The sequence below is a fragment of the Orbicella faveolata genome, unplaced genomic scaffold (genome assembly GCF_042242905.1).
Source record: "Orbicella faveolata isolate gen_17 unplaced genomic scaffold, um_ofav_v1 contig_27, whole genome shotgun sequence".
Classification (NCBI taxonomy): domain Eukaryota; kingdom Metazoa; phylum Cnidaria; class Anthozoa; order Scleractinia; family Merulinidae; genus Orbicella; species Orbicella faveolata.
In genome coordinates this window covers 5416562-5440508 of record NW_028301555.1, presented here as the reverse complement: position 1 = coordinate 5440508, position 23947 = coordinate 5416562, and the positions used below count along the sequence as shown (strand labels likewise).

Here is a 23947-nt window from a genome sequence, read left to right as displayed (position 1 = left end):
TCGTCTAATCTCCCTAATAATAATGAAATAAAATGGAAATTTTCGAGAACATTTTTTTTTTTTGGAAATTCCGGATTACGCTGACCAATTCTGCACTGGAAATTTCTGGAAGTTCAAACCAGAATTTTTGGTCATATGGAAAAGCGCTTTTGATTAATTATGACTGTTGGACTGCAATGAGGAAAATATTCTTTATTAAAATGTGCAATTCAATTCAGTCACCTTTCCCAGTGCACACGCCTATATAATATTTACATGTCACCTTCAAAGGATGAAAATTTATTTGCAATAACTATGGCAGATTAGTTTGTAGTAAGCTCGCGTCTATCAAACAAGTGTTTTATTGTCAGAGCTGCGGTTTGCTGACATATACATATTTCGATCCCATTTTCTTTCCTTTCCTGATGCATTTAATTATTGCAACAATGCAATATTAATATGATTAAGTTTGGAAATACAGCTGAATACGTTTCGGTGTCATCTTGGCACCATTTTCAAGTGAGGAATGCAGCTGAAGAGATCATTTATACTAATTTATGATTTACATGAAGTTGTACTAAAATCTTTTCCGCTGCATTCTCCACTTGATAATCGTGACAAGATGACACCGAAACGTAATGCAATATTGAGATACGTTTATAAAAATAACATACGTTATTTGCACAAGCTATCGAAGGCAGAGTTAGGGCCTCTTCATATGAGCCCGGTCAACCGGGCTGGCTCGGTTTCCGAGATCTCGCCTCGCTTCTCTTTCCTTCGTAAAAATTTCGATGTGTTCATATGAGAAGCCAGGCTAGCCCGGTTACCGAGATCTCGGGTTTCGCGACCGAGATGTCGGTAACCGGGATGAAAATTTTCCCATATGAACACTCCAGCCCGGGTAACCGGGACGCAACTTTTTAGACGAAATAGCTTCGCTTTCGCAACATAGCGGCCAAAATGGCATAATTTTTGCCTTGTATACATATGTATTTCCACTTTAGGAGTAGGCGAATTAGCTTTATTAGTAAAGTTACAAGAGTCCACAAAGCTGCGACAGCCACGAACGATACAAGTTTATGTTCCACCATTTTGGCTGTGTTTCCTAGATTTTATCCCGGTAGACCGGGCTGAAATTTCCCATATGATCAGACAACAAAATTCGTCCCGGTAACCGAGCCAGCCCGGTTACCGGGCTCATATGAAGAGACCCTCAATAGTTTTGTTAAGCCCAGTTTTAACGTCACATTCCAGTTGGGCCGAATGTAAATTCAAGACCCGAAGACTTCCCTAAAATGGCTTTAAACCACTACAATGTCCGCATAAATAGAAAAGTGGAACACTTTGGTCCCATGAACTCAGTACAAGGAGTTCGAATCAACTTTTCTGCACCAGGAAGGTTTCTGCGACTTGGATACACCTCTAATATGGGATAGAGTTAACCCCCGCCCCCCTCCAGTCTCTTAAGATAACCTTTACGAACAAGTTCCATCAACAAAGTCAATAACTTGAAGAGAATAGTAGCTTGTCGAGTTATCGGGAGACGAGAGTTGAAGCCCGGTGGTCCCGAACTTAAGTCCAGTCCAAATCTGAACTCTATATTTAAGCTGTAGCCATCTGGACTGTTTCCTACCAGTTGACATTCTAAACCACCATCCGTTTATTTGAGATAATTCTTTCACTGTTTACACTGGCTTTAAAAACCCTCCATTGGGGAATAGTCAATTAAGATGTTAATTGCTAGGGGCCAAGGGGGGATTTTGACGTGATAGCACAGACGCCTACATCCTTCGCCAGATCTAGGGTTCCAGATTCTTACTCAATTTTTCAGTGAAAATTCTTGACCCATTGGAAATCGGTTTTCATTCAAGCACGGTTTTTGCGTCATGATAAACAGAATTAAAATTTTCCTTCGAACTTGTTTCAGTCTTGGATCTACGCGACATTAGAATTTCACAGCTGACCAGTCGGCTTCAGGAAAGAAACATTGTCAGAGATAACACTCTCTCGAAACGCGGATGTAACGTCAAGTCGGAGCCAATCACTAGCCAGATCTGAACGACATACTGTAGTCAATGTGATTGACAGACGCTAAAAGCCGAATTGATGGTTGAGCGCTGTAAGTGAATGTATGGTTACACAATGCGGCAGCTTTCTTCTGAACTGTCATAGAGCGTTACTTCGCACGCAATTCAACTCCCTACTTTAGAATGGTTAATAGATGCTTTTTGAATTCTGTGCTTTAAAACAGCAGGTATTCACTTGAGATCGCGGTTTCCAGTAACCTTAACAGCTAAGCAAAGTTGAAATGTCTAAAACTCCGCATGCCTTTTCTAATTTTTGATGCAGTAGTCTAGCCACCTGTTCTCTTGAATTGTCGCTTCAAGTCACATTTATTATTCAATACTGGCAGGTATTTTTACGGGGCAACAAGCTGGAATTAAAGCTTTTAATAAATTCCGGTCACATCAATACGAAGTTTGTCACTGCTCCAAAAAATTTCCCCTTAATTCTGAATCATGAAATCGGAGAATTACTGACTATTGTGGAAAGGGATATTTAGTTAGTGGTGTTGAGCAGAAAGTAACGGAACGTGTGATAAACATGGTGGAAGTAGTCAATACGTCCCTTGGTTTAAAGGTAAGCCATCCGAATTTTGTATTGAGTAACCAAATTAAAGACTTCCTTAGATGTAAATAGTCCGTTTCTTTCTTCCTGTTTTTCGAGAGCTAATGGATAGAAGCTTCCACTGAACAGTAGTTTCTTTGAGAAGTTTTCATTGTGTGGTAGCAATGTCTGTGAAATGAAGTGACCCGGGTTGCGTTTAATACACCTTCTCGCAGCATGAAATTCCGTATGAAAATTTTACATTCATGCAAGAGGAAATTCGGGCCGCATAATTAACATATAGTTGCAACTGCCAAAAGCTTGGTGGTGTTTCTATCAAGATAAAGCAAGATTGAAAATCGAACCTCGATTATTACGAACATCGTTTATAAAAGTATATGTAGTCTTCCTTAAAGGAAGTCTTTTCCATGTCTTTAAATATTGGCCTGCCTGACGCAAAACAGCCTGACTTTCGAGCTGCAAAGTATTAGCTTGAGAAGCCTTTGTTTATTTCTAAAATTAAAGGGCCGCAAAAATTCACACTTGGGATTAACGCTTTTTTGAATTAAATGATACTAAAAGCAGTACTTAAGATAAAAGCAGCAGTTTTAGAAGATATAATCGCTTATAGGCGAATATGTTGCCGTATAATGATAGTTGCCATGGGAACTAAACTAGGGCCAGTTGCGCTCTTCTGCGCATGTGCGGCGATGTGATTCTGTACCGATGGCCCGATTTTCAAAGCCGACTGCGGTAAGAAAGTCTTGTTTTGAACAACAGTTGATCTTTTAGCAACTCTGAAAGCTTTAGTTAAGGTTTTGAGGAAATTATTTGTCATTTACACAAGGTTTTCAGAGCATATTTTGTATTTTTGTGCGAAAATGGTAGAGAAATTTGAAGTCCTCGAGAGAGCGCGGGACAGTGAGGTTTTCTAGCAGTCAATATTATTATTAAGCCGATGAGAAAATCGCTAATTATCCCGAAAGGCTAGTGACATCTACTGAGTCTTACGATTTCTATTATTTGGCTAAAAACCTTCCAGTTGACCTACCACAGTTAATAGAAGTCCTGCACGGACATTAACACGGCTTAGTTTCTCAAAGAGGTTTGCAAACAGTTTCCAGCACTTTCCCAACAGCTATACTTCGATGGATGAATACTACCACTAGTTATCAAGTTATGCTAATTTTCGAAAATTTAAGAAGGATCTGAAGCCTCTAGACATATATTTTTTTAACTTTACCAAAAATTGCATTTTATCATGCTTATCACAATTTAATAATTAAAAAATGGAGGTAACCGAGGGCGTCTTTGAGTTAAAAGCACTTAAAGCTAAAATTACGGGTGCTGTTAACAGGTTACTTTGGTAACCTGTTATAATAAAGGATGAACTCAACTTGCTTACCAATGATTAGGAATTTGTGTGATACCATTACCGTAGGAATACCATTACTGCTGGACTAGAGCTTGAAGCTTTTATCAGCCTCCTTAAACGGATTGACAAATTTGAGTTTGATGTAAGAATATATATCATTTTTTCTCAAACTAATTTAAGTTCTTGACGCCATTTCTACGCCAGCTATCACATCTGAAAAAAGAAAGCTGCAAATGTTGATTAATTTACTAAAAGAAATCTTGAGTATATTATCTTGATGCTTTTGCATAGTTTGAGTGAAATAAAAATCAAAGGACTGATTTACCTACATGGATAAATACTTGATTTGTGGTAACGCTTAATTCTCGTCGAACTTAAAAGACTTTTTTTATTTATAAAATCGTGCGTTTAAAAGGAAAAAAATGTTTGTTGTTGAAGGTAGCCGAAGATACATTTGCTTATCTATTTTTCTTTAATTCTAATTCTGAACTCTGTACAGATGATTTTGCAGCGGAAATGAAACATTGTCCAATCTTCCTGAAATGAACCCAACACATTTTGAGGCCCCAATATAAATTCATTTGTCTATGAAAGCAGATTATCAGTAAGATGCTACTGATAAACAAGCATATTCAAATTAAATTCCCTGAAAACTTCATTTGATGTGAAAACTGGCCACTAAGCAATAATATGGCAAGAGATCCTAAATCCCGATGTTTGAAACTTTTAAGTGATAATTTCCGGGTGGTATGTTGCCAAACTGATATCAAGTTACCTACAAAGATACCAAACTTGACTAAAACGATTCAGTGGTTTTATTAAAATTTTCTAATAGGTCTCTTTCCGAGTTAATTTCGGTAAAAATGGCTGACCAATCCCTTTAGCCAAATGAACCGGAAACTCTTTATCTTAATAGCACGACCTAACAGCTACCAACCTTTCAAAGCGTTTGCTAGTAATGGTGAAACTTTAACCAAATTAAAGTCGTATCTTTGTTACTCTCACTTCGTTTCAAATTTTCAAAACACACTGCTAGCGTGACTTTGTGAAAACCGATTTCTTTTCGGCTTTTTATTTCCATTCAATCCACAACTCGTTTTCTTTTTAAATCATATTTTATTCTAGAGTAGGGAAAGGCATTCGTTAAATTTCAGTTTAAAAAGAAGTCGATTAACATTGTGGCAAAATCGCAGTGTATACATTAAATTGCCCGCACGCCAACAAGAAAACCGTTATAAAATTACGAAGGCGACCCGTTGGCTCTAAATAAGTTTAAAAGCGACTTATGACAAGAAGAAAATGTTGTAAGCATAGAACGAAAAGTTACTGAAGTCCAACCTTTTCACATAGAGTGCGACACTCAATGAAAACAAAATGAAAACAACTTTTCAGATGTTCAATACCTATTCCAGAAAAAGAGCGATAACACTTTTGAAATCCACTGTTGGAAAAAAGATGGCGGATGTACATTTTACCGCAATACCTCACGGACGTAAAACAGTTTGAAGGTCTTAGAGCTCTCCTGTTCGTGTTTATGAGCATTGTCAGTGTTTTTTTGCGCTGTGAACTACGGGTAAATGTACCAGTCGCCACGTTTTTCCTATACGAAGGATTGAATTAGTCAGTTCTGAAGAATACTTTTGCCTTTACAAAGAGTCGCAAAGTACTCGTCTTATGAAATACATGCTGCCAAATTCGTCTTGAAAAAAGAGTTTAAAATTTACACAGACGAACTTAAGAATATCTCTGGCGATGTTCCAAATAACTCTCTCGATGGCTTCATTATTAATGTCCCAACATCTAGCGAAGTTCGCAGTTTAATATGTGCTATACAGAGCATTAATTATGAAAGAAATAAGTCATATTTCGTACATGTTTCTTTCGAAGGTATAGAAACACTTGTGAACCTTTGGAAAACTTGAAAGTGAAGAACCTGTGGCCTGCCGCTGTCGCTCTCACAGTTGTCGATCTTAGTCTCCCAAAGTTACACACGTGTTTGTATAACTCGATAGAAACATGGAAATTGTTTTCTCTCTATGTCATGCCTAAAGCACACAAAGCTCACAGATTTTTTTTTCTTTTAATAGAATTCCCCTTGCCAGGTTTAAACAATCAAAACTTTGTTTGCGTACCAACCGGCCCCGTAAGAATGGGTTAAAGACGACCTCCTCAAAAATGTCTTAACGACGGCTTGCAAAGCCCTTTACAAGCAACTTGAGTTCACGATGGGCATTAAAAACAACACACTTTAATGGAACCTTCTTGAATTGCTACTGTTAACAGCTGATGTCAGGCTTGGTGTTTTGGGAAGTTATGCATCGATGTCAAAAGTTGAATAAGCACAGGGGGGTTTTACTTAGAATTTCGGGGTGATATTTATTCTGAAAAGTCAACAAACTTTGTCATATATAACGCACTGTGGCACTCAGGCAGATGTTCCCCTTAACTTCATTCAAGCTGGTTGCACAGCTCTTAAATCACCGATTAAAAAATGTGAGAAGTTTTTGAACAAGAATGCTGTTAGTTTTTCTTTGTCCTGTTGGAGTCGTTCATTCTGCTCGGACAGGTCCTATTTGTTTCTTTATTTGCCTCTGCTCAATAGCAATCTAATTTACAAAGAAAAAGCTCATCTGCATACATTCGTCATAATTTTACTAAGGTGACGACTTTGCGGAATAATTGTGTGACGCTTAATGGGCAACATCATGAGAACGTGCTAGGCGAATCTAGTTCGCATTATTGTAGGCGATCTAAAACATTCAACTCCAAGAAAAGGAAAGCGCTCAAACAAATTGGTCTGTAAGAGATCGAGGCCTCGGAGAACGAAATTCTTAACTGTTCTAAAAGAAACGTTAAAGATCTCATTTATACCATGACACCTGCGGAGCGAACATCGGGAGAGTTCACACAAGTAGATTTTTCATAAACGCCGTTGATTTTTGGAATGACGAGAGACACTTCAACATCTCCAATATGGTCCAGAAAATTTCACAGCTGGTAAATCTACGGGTATATTTCTTAACATCGCTATTTTTCGCTAACCTCGCTCAATTCAAAGCGAATTTGTTTACTTACAGTATTACGTTGAGTTGGTTTAATTTGCGATTTTCCCTGTACAGGTCTTTGCCGCGTTTATCTTTGCCATATTCCATTTGACCGATTCGCTCTACATTGCGGGTAAGTGCAAAGTTATTTTCCTTATGGAGGGTACGGGCAGATCAACATGTGATCCGCAAATCCTTGGAAGGAACATAAGTTTTATAAACCAAGTCATTAACTTGGTAAAACTAAGCTCTTTCCTGAATAATTTATTATTTGCTCGAAAGTAGAACTCTCTTTAAAATTTTTCCAGTGAAGAGTTTTGGTAAAAGCCATTCCGTGTTAACACAAAAAATACATTGTAAATTTTAGGTTAAAATTTTTATTTATGCGATTATCCTTTCATAAGTAACACTGCCTTTCAAGTCATTAATTATAGATAATAGTCTTCCCACCAAACAAGTACAGTTATATTCATGGTGACCTCCTAGGCACGTTTTCTTATTTAAACGGAAAATGTTTGTATCTACCAAATGCATATCTGAAAATAATTTTTTGCAGAAGTTAATTTTTACTCGATCTTTCGTTTTTCATGAATGAAATTTCGAAAACAAAAAACGGAAAGTGAAATATTGTTGTTTATCAATATTATTTTTTTACACAGTCATGTTGCGTGAGTTTTTCGTTTGTGATGTTGGATGTTGTGTCGTTGGATACTGGCTTATTCCACGGCCGGTGAATATTGTTATCTCACTCGGTGATGAAGTTAGTTTAATTTGCTGAATATTCGCTGGTTCGCAAACTAAACGCTGGAGAATTTCCAAGTGCTAAGAATGTTGGATATTCTAATTAAAACGTCCAATATTCATCTAGGTAAATAGTGGCAGGTTGCCGTTTTCAAGTGACACTGGACAAACCCCAGAGCCTCGAAAATTAATATCAGTCAATAATGCGCTTTTTGTTTTGACATTTTTAAATTCAGTTCATAAAAACAAGATCAAACTTCTCACTTTTGCTTGAACGTGTTTAGAAAATTATGTTCCAAATGAAGGTGTCGAGAGTGAAAACAAAATTTAGCAGCCGTGAAATCTCTTAAACTGACGCGAGAAAAAGATTTATTAAGGCCACGGTTCCAAATAAAATTAACATAAGCTAGTCTATAAAAATATATCAAGCGATTCTGATATTTCCAAGAATATATCATCTATATATCAACTATTTTTTCGAATTAGAAATTGTATCTCATGTCTAATGTCTGGTACGTGATCCTGGATAAAAAGGCACAAAATGTTTAGATCACAAGCTAGCTGTTCCATTCAATATTTCGTCACTGGATTTATTAACAAACGGATTGATCAAAAACAGGACATTTGTGTCAGGTCCTGTCCTTGAAGACAAGAGCCTTCAAATCCCGCGGTCAAACATTTTTTGTCTAGGAGATCTTGAGCAATTGTCACCCTGTCAGGGATCGCGTTAATTCAAATATCGAAAGAAGTTCTTATTGCCGAATATATGTGATCGAGACTTTAGGTTACCTTTTCGAACACGGAATTTATTTATATCATTGTTCCTCACTCAAGCCGAAGTATTAGCAAAACCAAATTTGAATACGTGAATTGCCCAAGATCTGCAAGACTAGCCTCGTCCATGCATAATATTAGTACTTCTCTGTGGGCTTGCTTATGAAATACATGTAATTTTAGATCTTTCAACTTCATTGATCAGGTTTATACTAGAGAAAATTTCGCTGGATTCATTCCATGTTTCCAAATTAACGGAAGCTATTCAAATTCGTATGGGCTTACACTAGTAAAGTAAGTAAGTAAAATCCTTTATTTAAAACACGATTATCGTTTACACTAAAAGGGTACAGTATTTGGATTCCCAGCCGTTTCACATGTCGATGATTTAATCCGAGGACACTTATAAAAATACTACCAGAGTTTTACTTTGCGAAACCTCGCAAAATTTTACAGTGTTCGGACAAAAGTAGTCGCTTTCCATTACGGAATTAATAAGATTTATTTCAGATAAGATCATCCGGTCCCAAAACATCTCCGATTGGTCACGAATACAGAAAAATACCCTCCAGTGTAGACTTAATAAAAAAAAGACCCTTTAGGATTAAGTATTGGCGCACAGTTTAATTTGTGGTTATTAGGTCCCGTCCACTATAGCGTGTTTTCGTTTGAAAACGTATACTTTTTGATGCTTTCTCGCCTATAAGCGTGCACACAAAGACGATTGAAAAAGCTCGTAGCGTTAATCGAGAAGGGGTTCATTTGAAAACCCTGTTCATAATGGAAACATTTGAAAATGAAGCCTTTATACCGTATTATAATTAGAGTGGAAAACGAAAACAAAGACTTCAGATAACTTTGACCTTATAGGAGAATCTTTGTTTACAATATTTGCCTCATTACCATAAGCGATACAGTTTCTGATGGAGCTACAAAGAGATTAATACTGAATATTGAAAGGGCACAGCACGATTAACTGTCCCAAGGAATTTGAGCGCGATGTATTGAATACTTTTTGTGCGACGGGGGTTTAAAAGCTCAAAATTTTACAAAGAATGTATGAACTCATTAGCGCTTTTGCCACACAGAAATTTTGATGTTTTTGGAAGCCAATTTCTCCTCGAATATTACAACCAAAGAGCCAAAAATTTTACCACTTACTAGTAAAATCGCGTCTAGCATGATGCCTTCTATGCGCAAAGTCGTATGTTAATGAGGAAAAATATAAACAATGACGTCAGCAAAGATTCGCTTATTCACGTCTGTCCCACTGACAAAAAAACTGTAGTGGTGTTTCTCACAGCGGGTCAGTGTTTTCAAGCGTTTCAGTATGGACCAGGAAAATGCTATAAAACTGTGGACGTAAAGATTTCAAGGCGAAATCCGATAGGAAATCGAACAATTTCAGTTTTTAATCAGTGGACAAAAACCTTGTACCAGAATAACTTTAATTATTATATATCTAAGTTAGTACGCGCGCTGCGATTGGTCAATTTAGCGGGCCGTAATCTACTGTACGGCCCGCTAAAATTTAAAGCTGTTTTTGTAGCCAAAATGTTTCGTGATTTATCGCCAAGTGTTCTTAACGGTTTAGCAATTAAAAGTTGAAAACTCTCTTTTACTTCTGAAATTTTGTATTAAAAAATGCTAACGACTTAAGAGTCACTTAACGACGATTTCAAATTGAGTCGTTTTGCTTTCGAAGTCCGTCAGAAATTTGAAGCCGTTCCACGTGAATAGGAATCGTTCCCGAGTCCGTCAGGCAAACAGTAGAGATATAATAACTATCTTACTAAACTCGTCTTCTCGGTCCGTACTGTAAGTTACGGATCCTCGTTTTTCCCCTTCGATTTATGGCCCGCGCGCTTCGCGCTTGGGCCATAATTCGATGGGGAAAAAACTCGGTCCGTAACTTACAGTATGGCCCTCGAACTCGGTTAGTAAGACGTATGTGTATCACAGTTCCCTTTGCATTTTCTAAAAACTAATCTAGAGATATAAATAGTTGCCGAAAATAACACCAAAAACAATTTCCTATGGGAACTCGAGGAAATAAATTGAGCGAACACAGGTAAAATTTCATCATCAGTTTTTTATTTCATTTCATCAGTACTTTTAAGTGTTTCAAATGAACTTCAAAATTTGTTTTGGACATTTAATGGTGTTAGATATGATTTCTTATGAGGAGATATTAAAAACAGTCGCACAGAAGTCTGCAATACAATGTAAGTAACCTCGGTACAAAGTTTTTTCCACTTGTTACTCGAACTCGTGGTGGATCCCGTCTTGATGCGTTTTCATTACAAAAACGCTTTACCGAAAAGACAAAGTTTCCAAAAACGCTTTGATATGGATAACGCTAAGCGCGCGAGAACACATACAACCTACGTTTTGTAGCTTCTCCTTCTAAGTGGTTGATAAAGAGCACGATTTCCTCTATTTTCCCGAGCTACATGAAAGCAATGTGTTATATGGCTGAGCTGGTCCACGTTGAAAGGAGAAATCTGATTGGTCCCCTTAGCGGTCCGAATTTAGCAATACGAACCGCTAATATGGACCGCTGGCGAGTTTGTACCGGCCTTTTTCAATTCATTGCACAAAATTAAAAGTTTTTGTTTTTCTTTTAACCTAGTCATGTTTGCAAGAAGATCGCCGTTAAAAGTTCACAAAAGCGACGCAAGAAACGTCAATAAATGCTTGTCTTTCACGTGCGTGTTTACCGAAAATGGATCGCGGAGACATATCAATTTATCAGCAGATTCGACAAAAGACCCATTATTCATTGCCGGAAATCATTGTAGAAGCAAATCCTCCTATACTATCCTCCTTATCTCCTTCTTATCTATTCTGCTGTACTTTTAACAAAAATGTTCTCACTCTTTTCTCCTCATTAAGCTCCAACGAATATTTCGGTTTTTAACAAAACCTCCAGAAGCCTGTTGATCTGCTGGGATAAGGTACCAAATGACACAGTCCTCGGGTACAGGATACGTCACCGTCTGAACTCAACGTCGGCTTTCCATGTGAACGCAATCACCGGCTTAAGTAACAACAGTTCCAACAGAAGTTCCTATGAGAACAACAGTTCGCTTTTTGTGTGCGAAAACCGAACTTCTGCATTATTAACCAATCTACAAGTTTACACTTACTACTGGGTTGAGGTGATAGCTTTCACCAACGATACCTTTGGAAACTATAGCAGAATTGAAGTGTTTCGCACAGACGAAGGAGGTAAGTGAAAATGATTTACGGCTGTGTATTATTACTTCCAGGTACCATCTTAGGACCGATTTCGACGATATAATACGACGTACGTCTTTAATCTAGCGCGCGCTGTTCACGCAACCCGAGAAATTGGCTGCAAACGTTCATAGTGGTACAATCATGTCAGATACAGAAAAAAAAAAACAAAAAAAAAAACATAAAATATGGTCTTACGCGGCGATTATAAAACTTGTTTCATAATCCTACGGCAACTGTTTGGGTAATTTTCGTGTTATCTTCGGGCTCATCCGTCTGATCAGACTGATTTAATCACTTGACGCTTGACGGGTTAAGTGTTCAAATCAGAGCTCGTCATAGCCAGTCCAACTCCACAACTTTGTCTCTGACATCATTTTACCACTAACTAATTTTCTCCTTGCTTATTTACTTATAGTCCCAACCAGCCCGCCACTCAACGTAAATGGGACGACAGAAAATTCTACCAGCATCACGTTGTCTTGGGACGCTGTTCCGACTCAGCATCAACGAGGCAAAATAATCGGCTATGTAGTGAAAGTTGTTGAACATGACGGGGTAAATGTGACGCAGTATAATGCCACCAATCGAAGCCTAACTATCGTTGGCCTCAAGAAGTTTACGTTTTACAACATCACGGTGTCAGCAAGAACAAGCAAAGGAATCTCTAAGGACACTACTGTGTTTCGAATACAAACCGCCGAGGATGGTAAGCAAACAGTTATAATTGCTCTGTTTAATAAATACCCGGGGGAACTACAATGTGAAAATGTCTGAGATACTCTCGGGAAAATTTGAATTAAACCCTAAGAGAGATCAGTCTGGGCGTGGCTTTTCCTTACTTTGAGCGAGACGACGATCATCCCCGACCTTTTCCGTGGGAGCACCCCCTCTCCACCCCCCCTCTCCTCCTCCCTGAGACTGAATATCAACTCCAGAAAGAAGATGGAATCTTTCAAACTCGACGAGAGAAATATGGAAGATTTGGTCTGTGGTTGTATCGTTGTAAGTGAGGGTTCTTATAAAGTATGCGTTGCAACGTATGAGAAATTTAAATACGAAACTGAAAACAGGTACGCCATGCGAACATGTGCCTACTGTGACTGCCAGCTGATCTTTTTTTTTCTTGCTTTGAATTTCTTTTCAACTATTTATTTCTAATGAGATCTTTTCGCTGAGGTTTTTCTTATTAGATCAAGCTAACAAATTAAAACCGACTTAGCTTTCAAGTCAGAAAAGATATGTATACCAAGTTATCCTCGATAAACACTTTAAGAGAAATATATTGTCAACCAGAACTTTCCATTATAAGTCTCAAACAGCCATAATGATTATAGTAAAACTACAAAACCTTTATGCGAAGCAGCGTGGCTAAGTGAGTGTTTAAGGGTCCTGGGTTTGAAATCTGGAAGTTCCGTTTGTAAATCATCACTGAATCCTTTCACTGAATTTGTTCTCAACCCAGCTCCTAGTTCGCGTTTTGTAAATAACCAACTGGTCAGTGTCTCGAGGATGCGCCTCGGGGAACATTGAGGGTCTCGCGGAAACAAAAATCACTGTTTCCCTTACGGCCAGTCATTAAGTGTTTTGTTATACCACCCGGCTCAAAAATAGAAAAACCTCGAAAAAATGATCTGCTTGACGCCTACTGTGGGTGTGCCCGCTGTATGAGCGGCAGTCAAACCGTGCTGTCCTGCGAAATGACACGAGAATAGTCGTTTTCTTTGCAGCTAACAAAAATTGAAGACGATCCTAAAATTGCTTTGGCTTCTTCTAATGCTTAACTCCAGTTTTCTGGGTTTGATTTGACGAGGAACAGCATATTTTGTTGTAAATGACACAACTATTTTCGAATTCCTACCTGGCGACAGCGATCGAAGAGCGAGTTGCCGAACGCCCGCGACCCATTTTTGGCGCCAAATTAAAAGCTTGAAGACACAAAATGTTCAAATTTTCCCCTTTGCTATCTGATATATTTTTGCAATTATAAATCCCTTTTCTTGAATAATGAATGCCTTCTATAGTGAGAAACGCTGGCCAACTTCAATGGCTTTTTGACATCAGGCCGATTAGCGCACAAATTTGCCGCTGTTTCAAGGTGCACGACCTGATCACGTGTGAGTCGAAAGTTCAAGTTGTTGTTTCTCTGGGGAGTTAGTGACTTTTTAACCTATGAAACATGAAATGTTCTCCAATCGGAAAACCTTTTTGAGTTGGGAGGTATAACAAAGTTATTTACATGCGTTTAGATGACCTTTTAGAAAAAGTGTCATGGCCAAATCATGTGTGACTCTTAGGAATCGTATTTCTTGTTAATTGTATACAAATTAAGATTTTTCTTACTTTTTTGTGATTTGTTACTAAAGTTTAGCTCAGCAATTGTTATTATAAGTAATTTAGTTGTACATTGTAGGTCAGGCAGGATTGTAGTTGTAATTAGAGTGTCCTTCAGACACTAGGGGCTCGTACTCATTTGGCGAATTTTTGTATTTTGGCAAAAATATTTGTCATCAGTTCCGTTCTAAAAGTGCGCACGGTATTTTTCTTCCTACCAAAATTTTGTCGATCCGTACCAAACTTCAAAGGCGCAGTCGTCCTGCCTCGGAGTGGGACTAATTTTTGTCAAGCGTCAAAACTGTCAGATTTTACAATTTGTAGGCGTTAATCTGACTGAAAATGTCAATGAGGTAAATTTGATCTTGCCTTTTAGAGTCTATACATCCAACGTGATTGACACCTGCGATTATCAAATATTTTGGTGTTTTCAAGTGCATACGCGATTACCAAATTCGAAATTTGCCGATATTTTTGGCAAAGCCAAACAAATCTTGTCAAGCTAGTGCGCACGGCACCTAAAATATAGCTGTTATTATCACTATTGTTATCGTTATTGTTACTGTTATTGCTATAGTTACTGTTTCTGTTACTGCTACTGCTACTGCTACTCTTAGTGCTACTGCTGCTGTTACTGTTACTGTTACTGCTACTGCTACTGCTACTGTTACTGTTACTGCTACTGCTACTGCTACTGTTATTGTTACTGCTACTGCTACTGCTACTGCTACTGCTACTGCTACTGTTACTGTTACTGCTACTGTTACTATTATCGTTACTGCTACTGCTACTGCTACTGGAACTGCAACTGCTACTGCTACTGCTACTGTTACTGCTACTGCTACTGCTACTGTTACTGTTACTGTTACTGTTACTGTTACTGTTACTGTTACTGTTACTGTTACTGTTACTGTTACTGTTACTGTTACTGTTACTGTTACTGTTACTGTTACTGCTACTACTACTGTTACTGTTACTGTTACTGTTACTGCTAATGCAACTGCTACTGCCAGTGCTACTGTTACCGCTACTGCTACTGCTACTGCTACTGTTACTGCTACTGCTACTGCTACTGCTACTGCTACTGCTACTGCTACTGCTACTGCTACTGTTACTGCTACTGCTACTGCTACTGCTACTGTTGCTGCTACTGCTACTGCTACTGCTACTGCTACTGCTACTATTATTTTTACTGCTACTGCTACTGTTACTGTTACTGCTGCTGCTACTGCTACTGCCACTGCTACTGCTGCTGCTACTGTTACTGCTGCTGCTAGTGTTACTGTTACTGTTACTGTTACTGTTACTGCTACTGCTACTGTTACTGTTACTGTTACTGTTACTGTTACTGCTACTGCTACTGTTACTGTTACTGTTACTGCTACTGCTACTGCTACTGCTACTGCTACTGCCACTGCTAGTTACTGTTACAGTTACTGTTACTGTTACTGTTACTGTTACTGAAACTGCTACTGCTACTGTTACTGTTACTGTTACTGCTACTGCTACTGTTACTGTTACTGTTACTGCTGCTGCTACTGCTACTGTTACTGTTACTGCTACTGTTACTGTTACTGTTACTGTTACTGTTACTGTTACTGTTACTGTTACTGTTATTGTTATTGTTATGGCTGTGGCTGTGGCTGTGGCTGTGGCTGTGGCTGTGGCTGTGGCTGTGGCTGTGGCTGTGGCTGTGGCTGTGGCTGTGGCTGTGGCTGTGGCTGTGGCTGTGGCTGTGGCTGTGACTGTGGCTGTGGCTGTGACTGTGGCTGTGGCTGTGACTGTGGCTGTGGCTGTGACTGTGGCTGTGGCTGTGGCTGTGGCTGTGGCTGTGGCTGTGGCTGTGGCTGTGGCTGTGGCTGTGGCTGTGGCTGTGGCTGTGGCGATGGTGATGGTGATGGTGATGGTGATGGTGATGGTGATGGTGATGGTGATGGTGATGGTGATGGTGATGGTGATGGTGATGGTGATGGTGATGGTGATGGTGATGGTGATGGTTATTGTTATTGTTATTGTCGCCTACTGCCAATATGGTTATGCACCGTTTTTCCTTTACTCTAGCTCCAGATAATCCGCCCATCAACATTACCGCAACAGTGATGTACCGCCCTAACATCACTTTTGACTACGTCATTATTACATGGGAACCGGTAAACGAGGGATTAAACGGAAAACTTCGCGCATATAATATACGCTGGAGGCCTGCCGCAGGAAACGCAAGTTACAAGGAGGAACGTATTAACATAACATCCTCGCAATCTCGGAGGAGGAGGAGGAGGAGGAGCACGAACACGATAGGTGATTGCACCAACGACAGAATATTTGAGCTAAGAAATTTGAGTATTTACACCAATTATTCAGTCGAGGTCGCTGCCGTCACCGTCAAAGTTGGAGTATACAGTGATCCGAAGTATTTTCTCTCTCAGCAAGGAGGTATGCGTTGAATTTGATTAACACCTAATTTCTCATTACACTATCAAGACATTCTAAAGAATTAACACTGATGTCGATAATGAAGTAAATGATCAACCAGGGAATCCTTAAGTTGATGTGATGTGTGATTTTCAGAACGCAACTAAACGAAATGTACTGATGAGATCAGTTAGAAGGTTTTTATACTTTATTTCAAAGCTACCTGTGAGGGCGACAGACGCAGTACAGATTGAAAAAAGACAACCAGAGATAATGAAGATGTTTACACTTATCCGGCTTCAAATCCGTTTTTAACAATAGCTGTCTAATTTCTCGCGCGCTGATTGGCTCATTTTTATCATCAATAAGAGTACAGACGGATAAAGTTTTAATTTATGCAAGCTTTCAAGTTCAACTTTCAGCTGTCAAACTGTCAACTTTTTGACCAATGAGATTTTATGGACTTTTTAATTAGCCAATCAAAAAGCGAGAAAAGATATTGACAATGTTCGCGTCATTTTGAATAAAATTCACTCATCTTTGTTTATGACAAGTTTACGACGTCTTCTCTCCTCATTTATTCCTGGTATTTGACCATTTTGAGGTCTTGTTATTGAAAAAAACAAATTGACGTCAGTTTTTAATGACCACGAGCCGCAGGCAAGTGGTTTCGCAGTAAACTTTGACAATGTTATGACGAAATTTATCATCAATAAGAGGACAGACGCATAAAAAACGTACGTCAATTTGTTAATTTGGCGGCGGTTTCAAAATTATAATAATGGCTTATATGGCTAACTTTTAAACCATACTAAACATTAAATTTCAGTTGAGTTCTTGATGGAGTAACACATTCTCATATTTTACAGGGAGTGAAATGCATGATCACTGATTAGGAGAATTGATATTTTCATCAATGAACTTTCTATCACTTGGTTCTATCCTGTAATAGTTCCATCATTGCCTCCTGGAAACGTAACTGCCTTCAATGAAAGTTCCACCGAGATTATGGTCACGTGGTCTCCGCCCAGTGAGGACAGTGTTCGCGGTGTACTTCTTGGCTATGAGATTACTTACACTCCAGCTTGCAAAAATGCATCAGCGAGCCGAAGAGTTATGCTGTGTGGAAGAAATACATCATTTCACCTGGAAGAACTTTTAAAATACACGCTATATAATATCACCGTCGCCGCCTTTACCCGAGTGGGTATTGGAAAAGAAAGTGAGATTGAGCAGACCTGGACCGATGAAGACAGTAAGTGAAGGCTTACATGACGCTTATATTCGATTATTGGTAATTTTTAACGTACAATACCTTTTTCACAAACTTTGACACAATTCAGTTTTAAGTTGTACTTTTCAGTTTAAAGAAAGGAAATCATGACACGGTGCTGGTGTTTGGATATCTGGTCTTAATTTACATAGATTTTCACGACTTTATCTCTCCGTTTTCTCCTTAGTTTTAGTTTCGATTGAGAAGTGATATATCAGGCACTCAAGACAGAGTTTGACCACATTTTCAAACACAGCGCAATTCGTCAAAAATACTCCGCTATGCGCCATATTTCAACTCTCTTCTCGGTGTTTAGAAACGTGACCAAACACAGACTTCCGTTTTTGATATACAGTTGAACCTCGCTGTTTCGAACTCTCTGGGGAAATGAAACATAGTTCAAAGTAGCCGATAGTAAACGACTGAATGGCAAATCCGAGCGAAATGGTTTGAGTTCGAGATAACGGATAATTCGAAATAACCGCGGTCGCCATGTTAGGGGGGGTCCAACTGTATTACATACCGGAAACTCGAGATTGATACAAATACTACAAAGATATCTAAAAGATGTGATATGAAAGACACAGTTACGATCGATTCAAAGGGCAAGTTGGATTAAATCTTACATTTGACATTATTTTTGTGTGTTTAGAACCGGACGCGGCTCCAGAAAACGTCAGCGCAGTATCCACGACGTTTTCCAGTATAAACGTAAGCTGGGAACCTGTACCTAAGGCGGAACAAAATGGCATCATCACTGAATACGAAGTGAATGTGTCGAAAGTTAGCGGAGGGTTGGAAAGCCAAACTAACATCTTTACTAAAAACCTCAGTGCTGTGATACAGAACTTAACAATGTTGGTGATGTATAGGATTGAAGTCCGGGCTCATACACGTAAAGGACCTGGGGAGTACAGTCCGCCAAAAAAGCTGATGACGTTGGAAACAGGTAATGCTTTCAGGAAATAGCATGAGTCTCATCTCCTTTTAGTTTTGAAAAAAAAAAAAAATTGTAGCCACTTTATTAAGACAAGAGAAGGACAAAATTTCCTGCAAGAAATGGTTAAACTTCATTTCGTGTTTCAGTTTGAAACATCTCAACATTGACCACTGAAGCCCGTATTGCATATAAGTGCATATAAGAGGAAAGTTGTGTGGAAGGACTTTTGTCTCTATACCAAATAGCAGGTCAATTGTTCCAGAACAATTAACATCCTGGTTTATACCTGCCTCGATTTTTCATGTCCTTGAAAGCTAGTCAGGGCCTTGTACCTTACAATATTCAATCTGTTTTGCCACCCTCTAGCGATCAGGAGCAAGCATGTGAAAACCAGCCTTTAGTTTCTTATTTGACATTTCCTCTGTATCGTTGTTACTGTAAGAGAAACAATCGATATAATAATACCTTCACGCCAGTCGCAATCATTTTAAAAGGTATATTTAGTTTAAATACCTGTAGTTTGTGGTGCCTTATCCAACACAAAACGAAGTTTAGTGCAGAATAAAGATCAAACCAGCGTGGGAGCAGGAATGTATCAGTGGTGAGAGCGCTCACCTACCCCCAATGTGGCCTGGGTTCGATTCCGGCCCGGTGCCATATTTGGGTTGCGTTTGTTGTTGGTTCTCGCCTTGCTCCGCGAGTTTTTCCTTGGGTACGCCGGTTTTCCTTCCTCCAGTAAAACCAAGATCTCCAAAATCCAGTTCCACTCGGAGAGAGGACCCGCGTGAAAATCACCTAAGGCTGATATGGCTTTCACGCTAGATATTGTAATTTATTTCATTTATGACACGTTTTCGGGGATTCAGAGCACATCATAGGAGCGGAAGAAAATTTGAACGTGCGAGATAGGTACAACGAGAGATAACAAGAAACTTCGTTCGAGCCAACTTCGCACGTATTTAGATTGATGAAAACTGACCAAAAAAACACTTCTCCTAAAATTGAAGTTAATACAATTGTTTGTCATAAACACGATGCAGCATCAATATCACGAATAGCACCTGTTTCCATTACAATTTAAAGATAGTTCAATTCAATTCAATTTTAATTTAAACTCTCGCAAACATAAATTTTACAGAGGTGTCAGAAAAAAAAAGAATACATAAAAATATATACAAATTACATTTTTACCACAATTGCTACTAATCTCGCGATCTGATTGGCTAATTTGCCGTTGTCGATAAGAGTCCAGACAGCGCTACTCGCGTCAATGTGTCACGCAATGCCTTTTTCAGCTCGCGCTCTTGAAAAAACATTTTCTTTATTAGTTGATATTGTGGTAGAAAAACAAGTCGAATGTGGTTTAGTGCTGTCTGTACTCTTATCGACAACGATACGCGTCATCACAATCACACTGGTCAAAATTTTTTGTGGACTCACGAGGCGCCGAGTGAGTCCACAACACTTTGACGACTGTGATGACGCGTACTCGTTGTCGATAAGAGTACAGACAACGTTAAATCACATTCGATTTGTTAAATAGAAGATGATAAATAGCATTAATGAAACAATTTACTATTGTGATTAAAAAATAAATTGTTAAAGATAGAAAGAAAAGGAGAAAAAGAAAGACAAATAGCTTAACTACAAGGTTGATTGTGTGGAGTTTAGGACACCTAGTAAATAGTTATATGGAACTAATCGAGTAGGTGCCCCAAAGTAACTAAATTCAGCAGAAGGAATGCAGTGTTAAATAAACAATTTAGGTTAAAAGTTTTTCTTCCAGATCTAACTACAGAAGAATTAATTACACTTCAACTTAACAACTAGTAATATTATTATAATAGCTTTTGTTGTTGTTTCTCTTTCCAGCCCCTTCCGTTGTTCCCACCAACCTTACAGCCCGTCTTACCACCGGAACCGCAGTTATAGTAGCATGGCAAATTGCAGACCTGGAACCTGGGTTTAGACTCCGGCGATACGTGGTATTTTACAGAGAATTGGTACATGGAGGGAGTAACAAAACCTTAAATACGAGCTCCACTGAAACGACTGCAACTCTAAGCGGTCTGAATTTTTTCACTACGTATGAAATCAAAGTGGCGGCGGCCACCAATTTCATAGGAAGTTACAGCGAACCGGTTAATGTTACAACCAAAGAAGGAGGTAAGACAATAATTCAGCTATCAAGAGGAAATGGGGAAAAAAAAATCCAGATCCTTAAGCTTCACAATTAAGCCAGTCCATTACGAGGGTCAAGATGAGGATACTGCAATGTAGGTCATCAATTGGACTATTGTAAATGTCTGGCGATTTCTCGGCTATCAGCTTTTTGAACTACAGCCATTTCTCATGATCAGCTGCAATACATTTTGCAGATCTGACACCTCAGCTATCAATTAGCAACGCGTTATTTCTGACCTGACAGAAAAATGTTGAGAGAATCTCAGTTGTCAGTTAAAACTTGAGCTAGACACTCTACTATTAGTGCATTATTTATTTAATCTTCATTAATCGTCATTAATCTTATCTTTATTACGCTTGCCTTGACTTAGTTAAGTAACAATGCACGAATACCTGGAATGATTCAGTTTGCGGAACAAACATAATGGAAGCGCTCTGTATACCGTAAACTGCCGCTGATAAGCGCTCCCGCTTATAAGTCTCCCCTCTCTTGCCCCTTCCCCCCTTCCCCCTCCCCCCCCCCCCCCCCCCGCGCATATAGGTCCATCTTCCTGTAAATGAACAAAATATTACTTGCGATTATAAGTCTCCCCGGATATAAGCCCTGTTCTAGTTTAAAAGGAAATGAGATCTATTTATTACGATGTTTTAAGGCTAGATTAAAAACCAGTATAAGAAAAACTTATCGCGATCAACACCGGCTGTAGCTCATTACGAAGCTGTATTAGCCCGGGGCTCATAAGCCACAGTTTACGGTGTATGTGTATGTCCACAGCGCATGTCTTGTAGTTCTGTGCATTGAGTGGAATTGCGGGTATAATGTAGAACGTTTCTCGTTATTGTTGTAGTACCACAGGGAGCCCCAGTAAACGTCACAGCGATTCCAGAGACAAATTCTAGCATACGAGTGAGTTGGGAGCCTGTACCCAAGGAGGAGCGTAACGGGACTATCACTCACTACAATGTCAGAGTGACGAACAAAAGCAGCGGGGAAGTGTTAAATAAGAATGTGACTGTGAGCGGAGGGGAAGTTAAACAATCAACGTCGATACGCAACTTGGAGATGTATGTCACCTACAGTTTTCAAGTCCAGGCTTTCACCCAAAAAGGCGCAGGTCCTTTTAGTCAACCTCCCGTCAATGGAACGACTACACAGACAGGTAAGGCTGCCCAAGAAGAACAACTGTAAGGAGAATCAAAATTTGAGACACTCATTCGTCGCTTTAAAATAAGTGTTCGTCGGTGGGAAAGATGAAAAACGTCTAGTCATCCCGGGGCAGGGGTGCCTTGGTGTTGTGGTTGCGTAGATCGCTTTTCCAACCGATCCACGCCAGGAAGGTCCACGCCTCCATCCCCCCACACCTTATCACAGGGTGTGGTGGCGGCAGTAGTAGGTATACTAGCCCTTGCTTTTCCAGCTTGTCTGCCACCTTCGGCTGCAGCTAGTGATCTCGTTGGTTTTACATGTTGTGTGTAGCCGAACGCCATTTGGGCTGTCCAGAGCAGCCTGTTCCCAGCTGTCGTGCTTAAGGTCTTGAGAGAAGCTTTCAGTGTGTCGTTGAAGCAGTTCTAATGGCCTCCTTTGGAATGCTTGCTTAGGCCGAGTTAGCTATATAAGACTATTTTTGAAAACCGCTGGTCTGGCACGCGATCCACATCACCTGCCGAGCTTAGCTGGGCAAGAGAAAGCGAGCTTTATAACGTAAATTTGTCTACGATGTAATTTTATCGAAAGCGAGCTTTATACTGTAAAGAGAGTTATAACACAGAATGGATAAAACTTTGACTAATCCTTTTGGACCGACAATTTCTAGAAGCTTAAATTCTTGACTAGGCTTTAAAAACAAACACAAATCAAAATTAATACCTTGTAGAACGGCACTTGGCAATGGACGAGAATATATTGCAAAAAAAGGTATGACTAAAAATAGCGAATGTATAAACGGGCTTAATCTACCAATCAGTCCGATAGCAACAGCTCACGTTTTTCTGCGCGACAAGTCACGGTGTCCGTTGAGTGACAGTTACAGAAACCAAAGAGAAAAGGAATGCCGTATATCCTCGAATTAGCCTCCTCCCCCCTCGAATAAGCGCCCCCCTCGAATAAGCGTCCCTCCTATCGGTCAAAATTCAAAATAAGCGTCCCTCGTGGAATGAGCGCCCCCTCCCCTCCCCTCATTTTGTGGACGTGTACTGAGACAACAAAGGATGCATAGTTTTCGATTTGCACATTGTTTCAGTTTGTGAACACGTTAAGTACTAACGGTGCCGCGATTTAAACTTCAGGGTCAGCTTTCTATGTCGATAAATAGCTTACGCTGTTATTTACGCGCAGATGATGTATTGAAAAAAATGATCATGTCAGGCCACCAAACAATGGAAACAGTATTCAATGAAATTTTTGAAATCTCGGAGCTTGTCAAAAATGTTGAACTGATCGAGTTCCCTTTTACCTTTCATTACCAGCTCCTGACGTTGTCTTGAACGTTACTGCAAGAGCTCAAAGCACCTCCAGTATTATGGTCACATGGAAAATAGAACACATTCACGACCGGTTGACAGCAAAGAATCTCACAATAGAGTATTGCGAAATGAAACGCGATAATCGAAAGGTATTGAATACGCGTTGCAATCCTTGCCAATACAAGAACATCACTATAATAACAGATGGAATAAGCTCACAAACAGAACTCACTGGTCTGCGAAGCTATACGATATACCGCGTCAAAGCGAAAGCAACAAACATCGTTGCTAAAGATGGGACGGAAGTTATAACTCCGTATGGGAACTACAGCAACCCGAGTTATAACGAAACACAAGAGGGAGGTGAGGAATTCGTTTTTCTTAAAATAGGTTTTGATTGATTGATTGATTGATTGATTGATTGATTGATTGATTGATTGATTGATTGATTGATTGATTGCGTTCGAGAGGTTCTAATCGGGTAATGACAAAAAAATCGAGTTGTTGTGTATGTATCTTTCAATGGACAGCAATTCCCCTCCCCCCCCCCAAAAAAAAAATTCTTAGGGGGCGAATTACAT

General features: G+C 39.4%; 1 protein-coding gene across 3 annotated transcripts in view; it reads left to right on the top strand.

Annotated features, from left to right (window-relative positions):
* Window positions 1-2383: 2383 nt before the first annotated feature.
* The window catches only part of LOC110067294 (phosphatidylinositol phosphatase PTPRQ-like), a 38668-nt gene continuing 17104 nt past the window's right edge, over window positions 2384-23947 (top strand). Inside the window, exons 1-10 of one of the 3 annotated variants that reach the window (XM_089296597.1) lie at window positions 2384-2619; window positions 7081-7138; window positions 11416-11751; window positions 12179-12469; window positions 16156-16527; window positions 17459-17761; window positions 18432-18728; window positions 20592-20885; window positions 21752-22063; window positions 23370-23729. In XM_089296597.1, the coding sequence (XP_089152723.1) occupies window positions 2584-2619; window positions 7081-7138; window positions 11416-11751; window positions 12179-12469; window positions 16156-16527; window positions 17459-17761; window positions 18432-18728; window positions 20592-20885; window positions 21752-22063; window positions 23370-23729 (2659 nt within the window). In that variant the 5' untranslated portion in view covers window positions 2384-2583. Of the gene's footprint in view, window positions 2620-6075; window positions 6971-7080; window positions 7139-11415; window positions 11752-12178; window positions 12470-16155; window positions 16528-17458; window positions 17762-18431; window positions 18729-20591; window positions 20886-21751; window positions 22064-23369; window positions 23730-23947 lie in introns of those variants that run through there. The other 2 variants (XM_089296598.1, XM_089296599.1) reach the window with 2 other exon arrangements.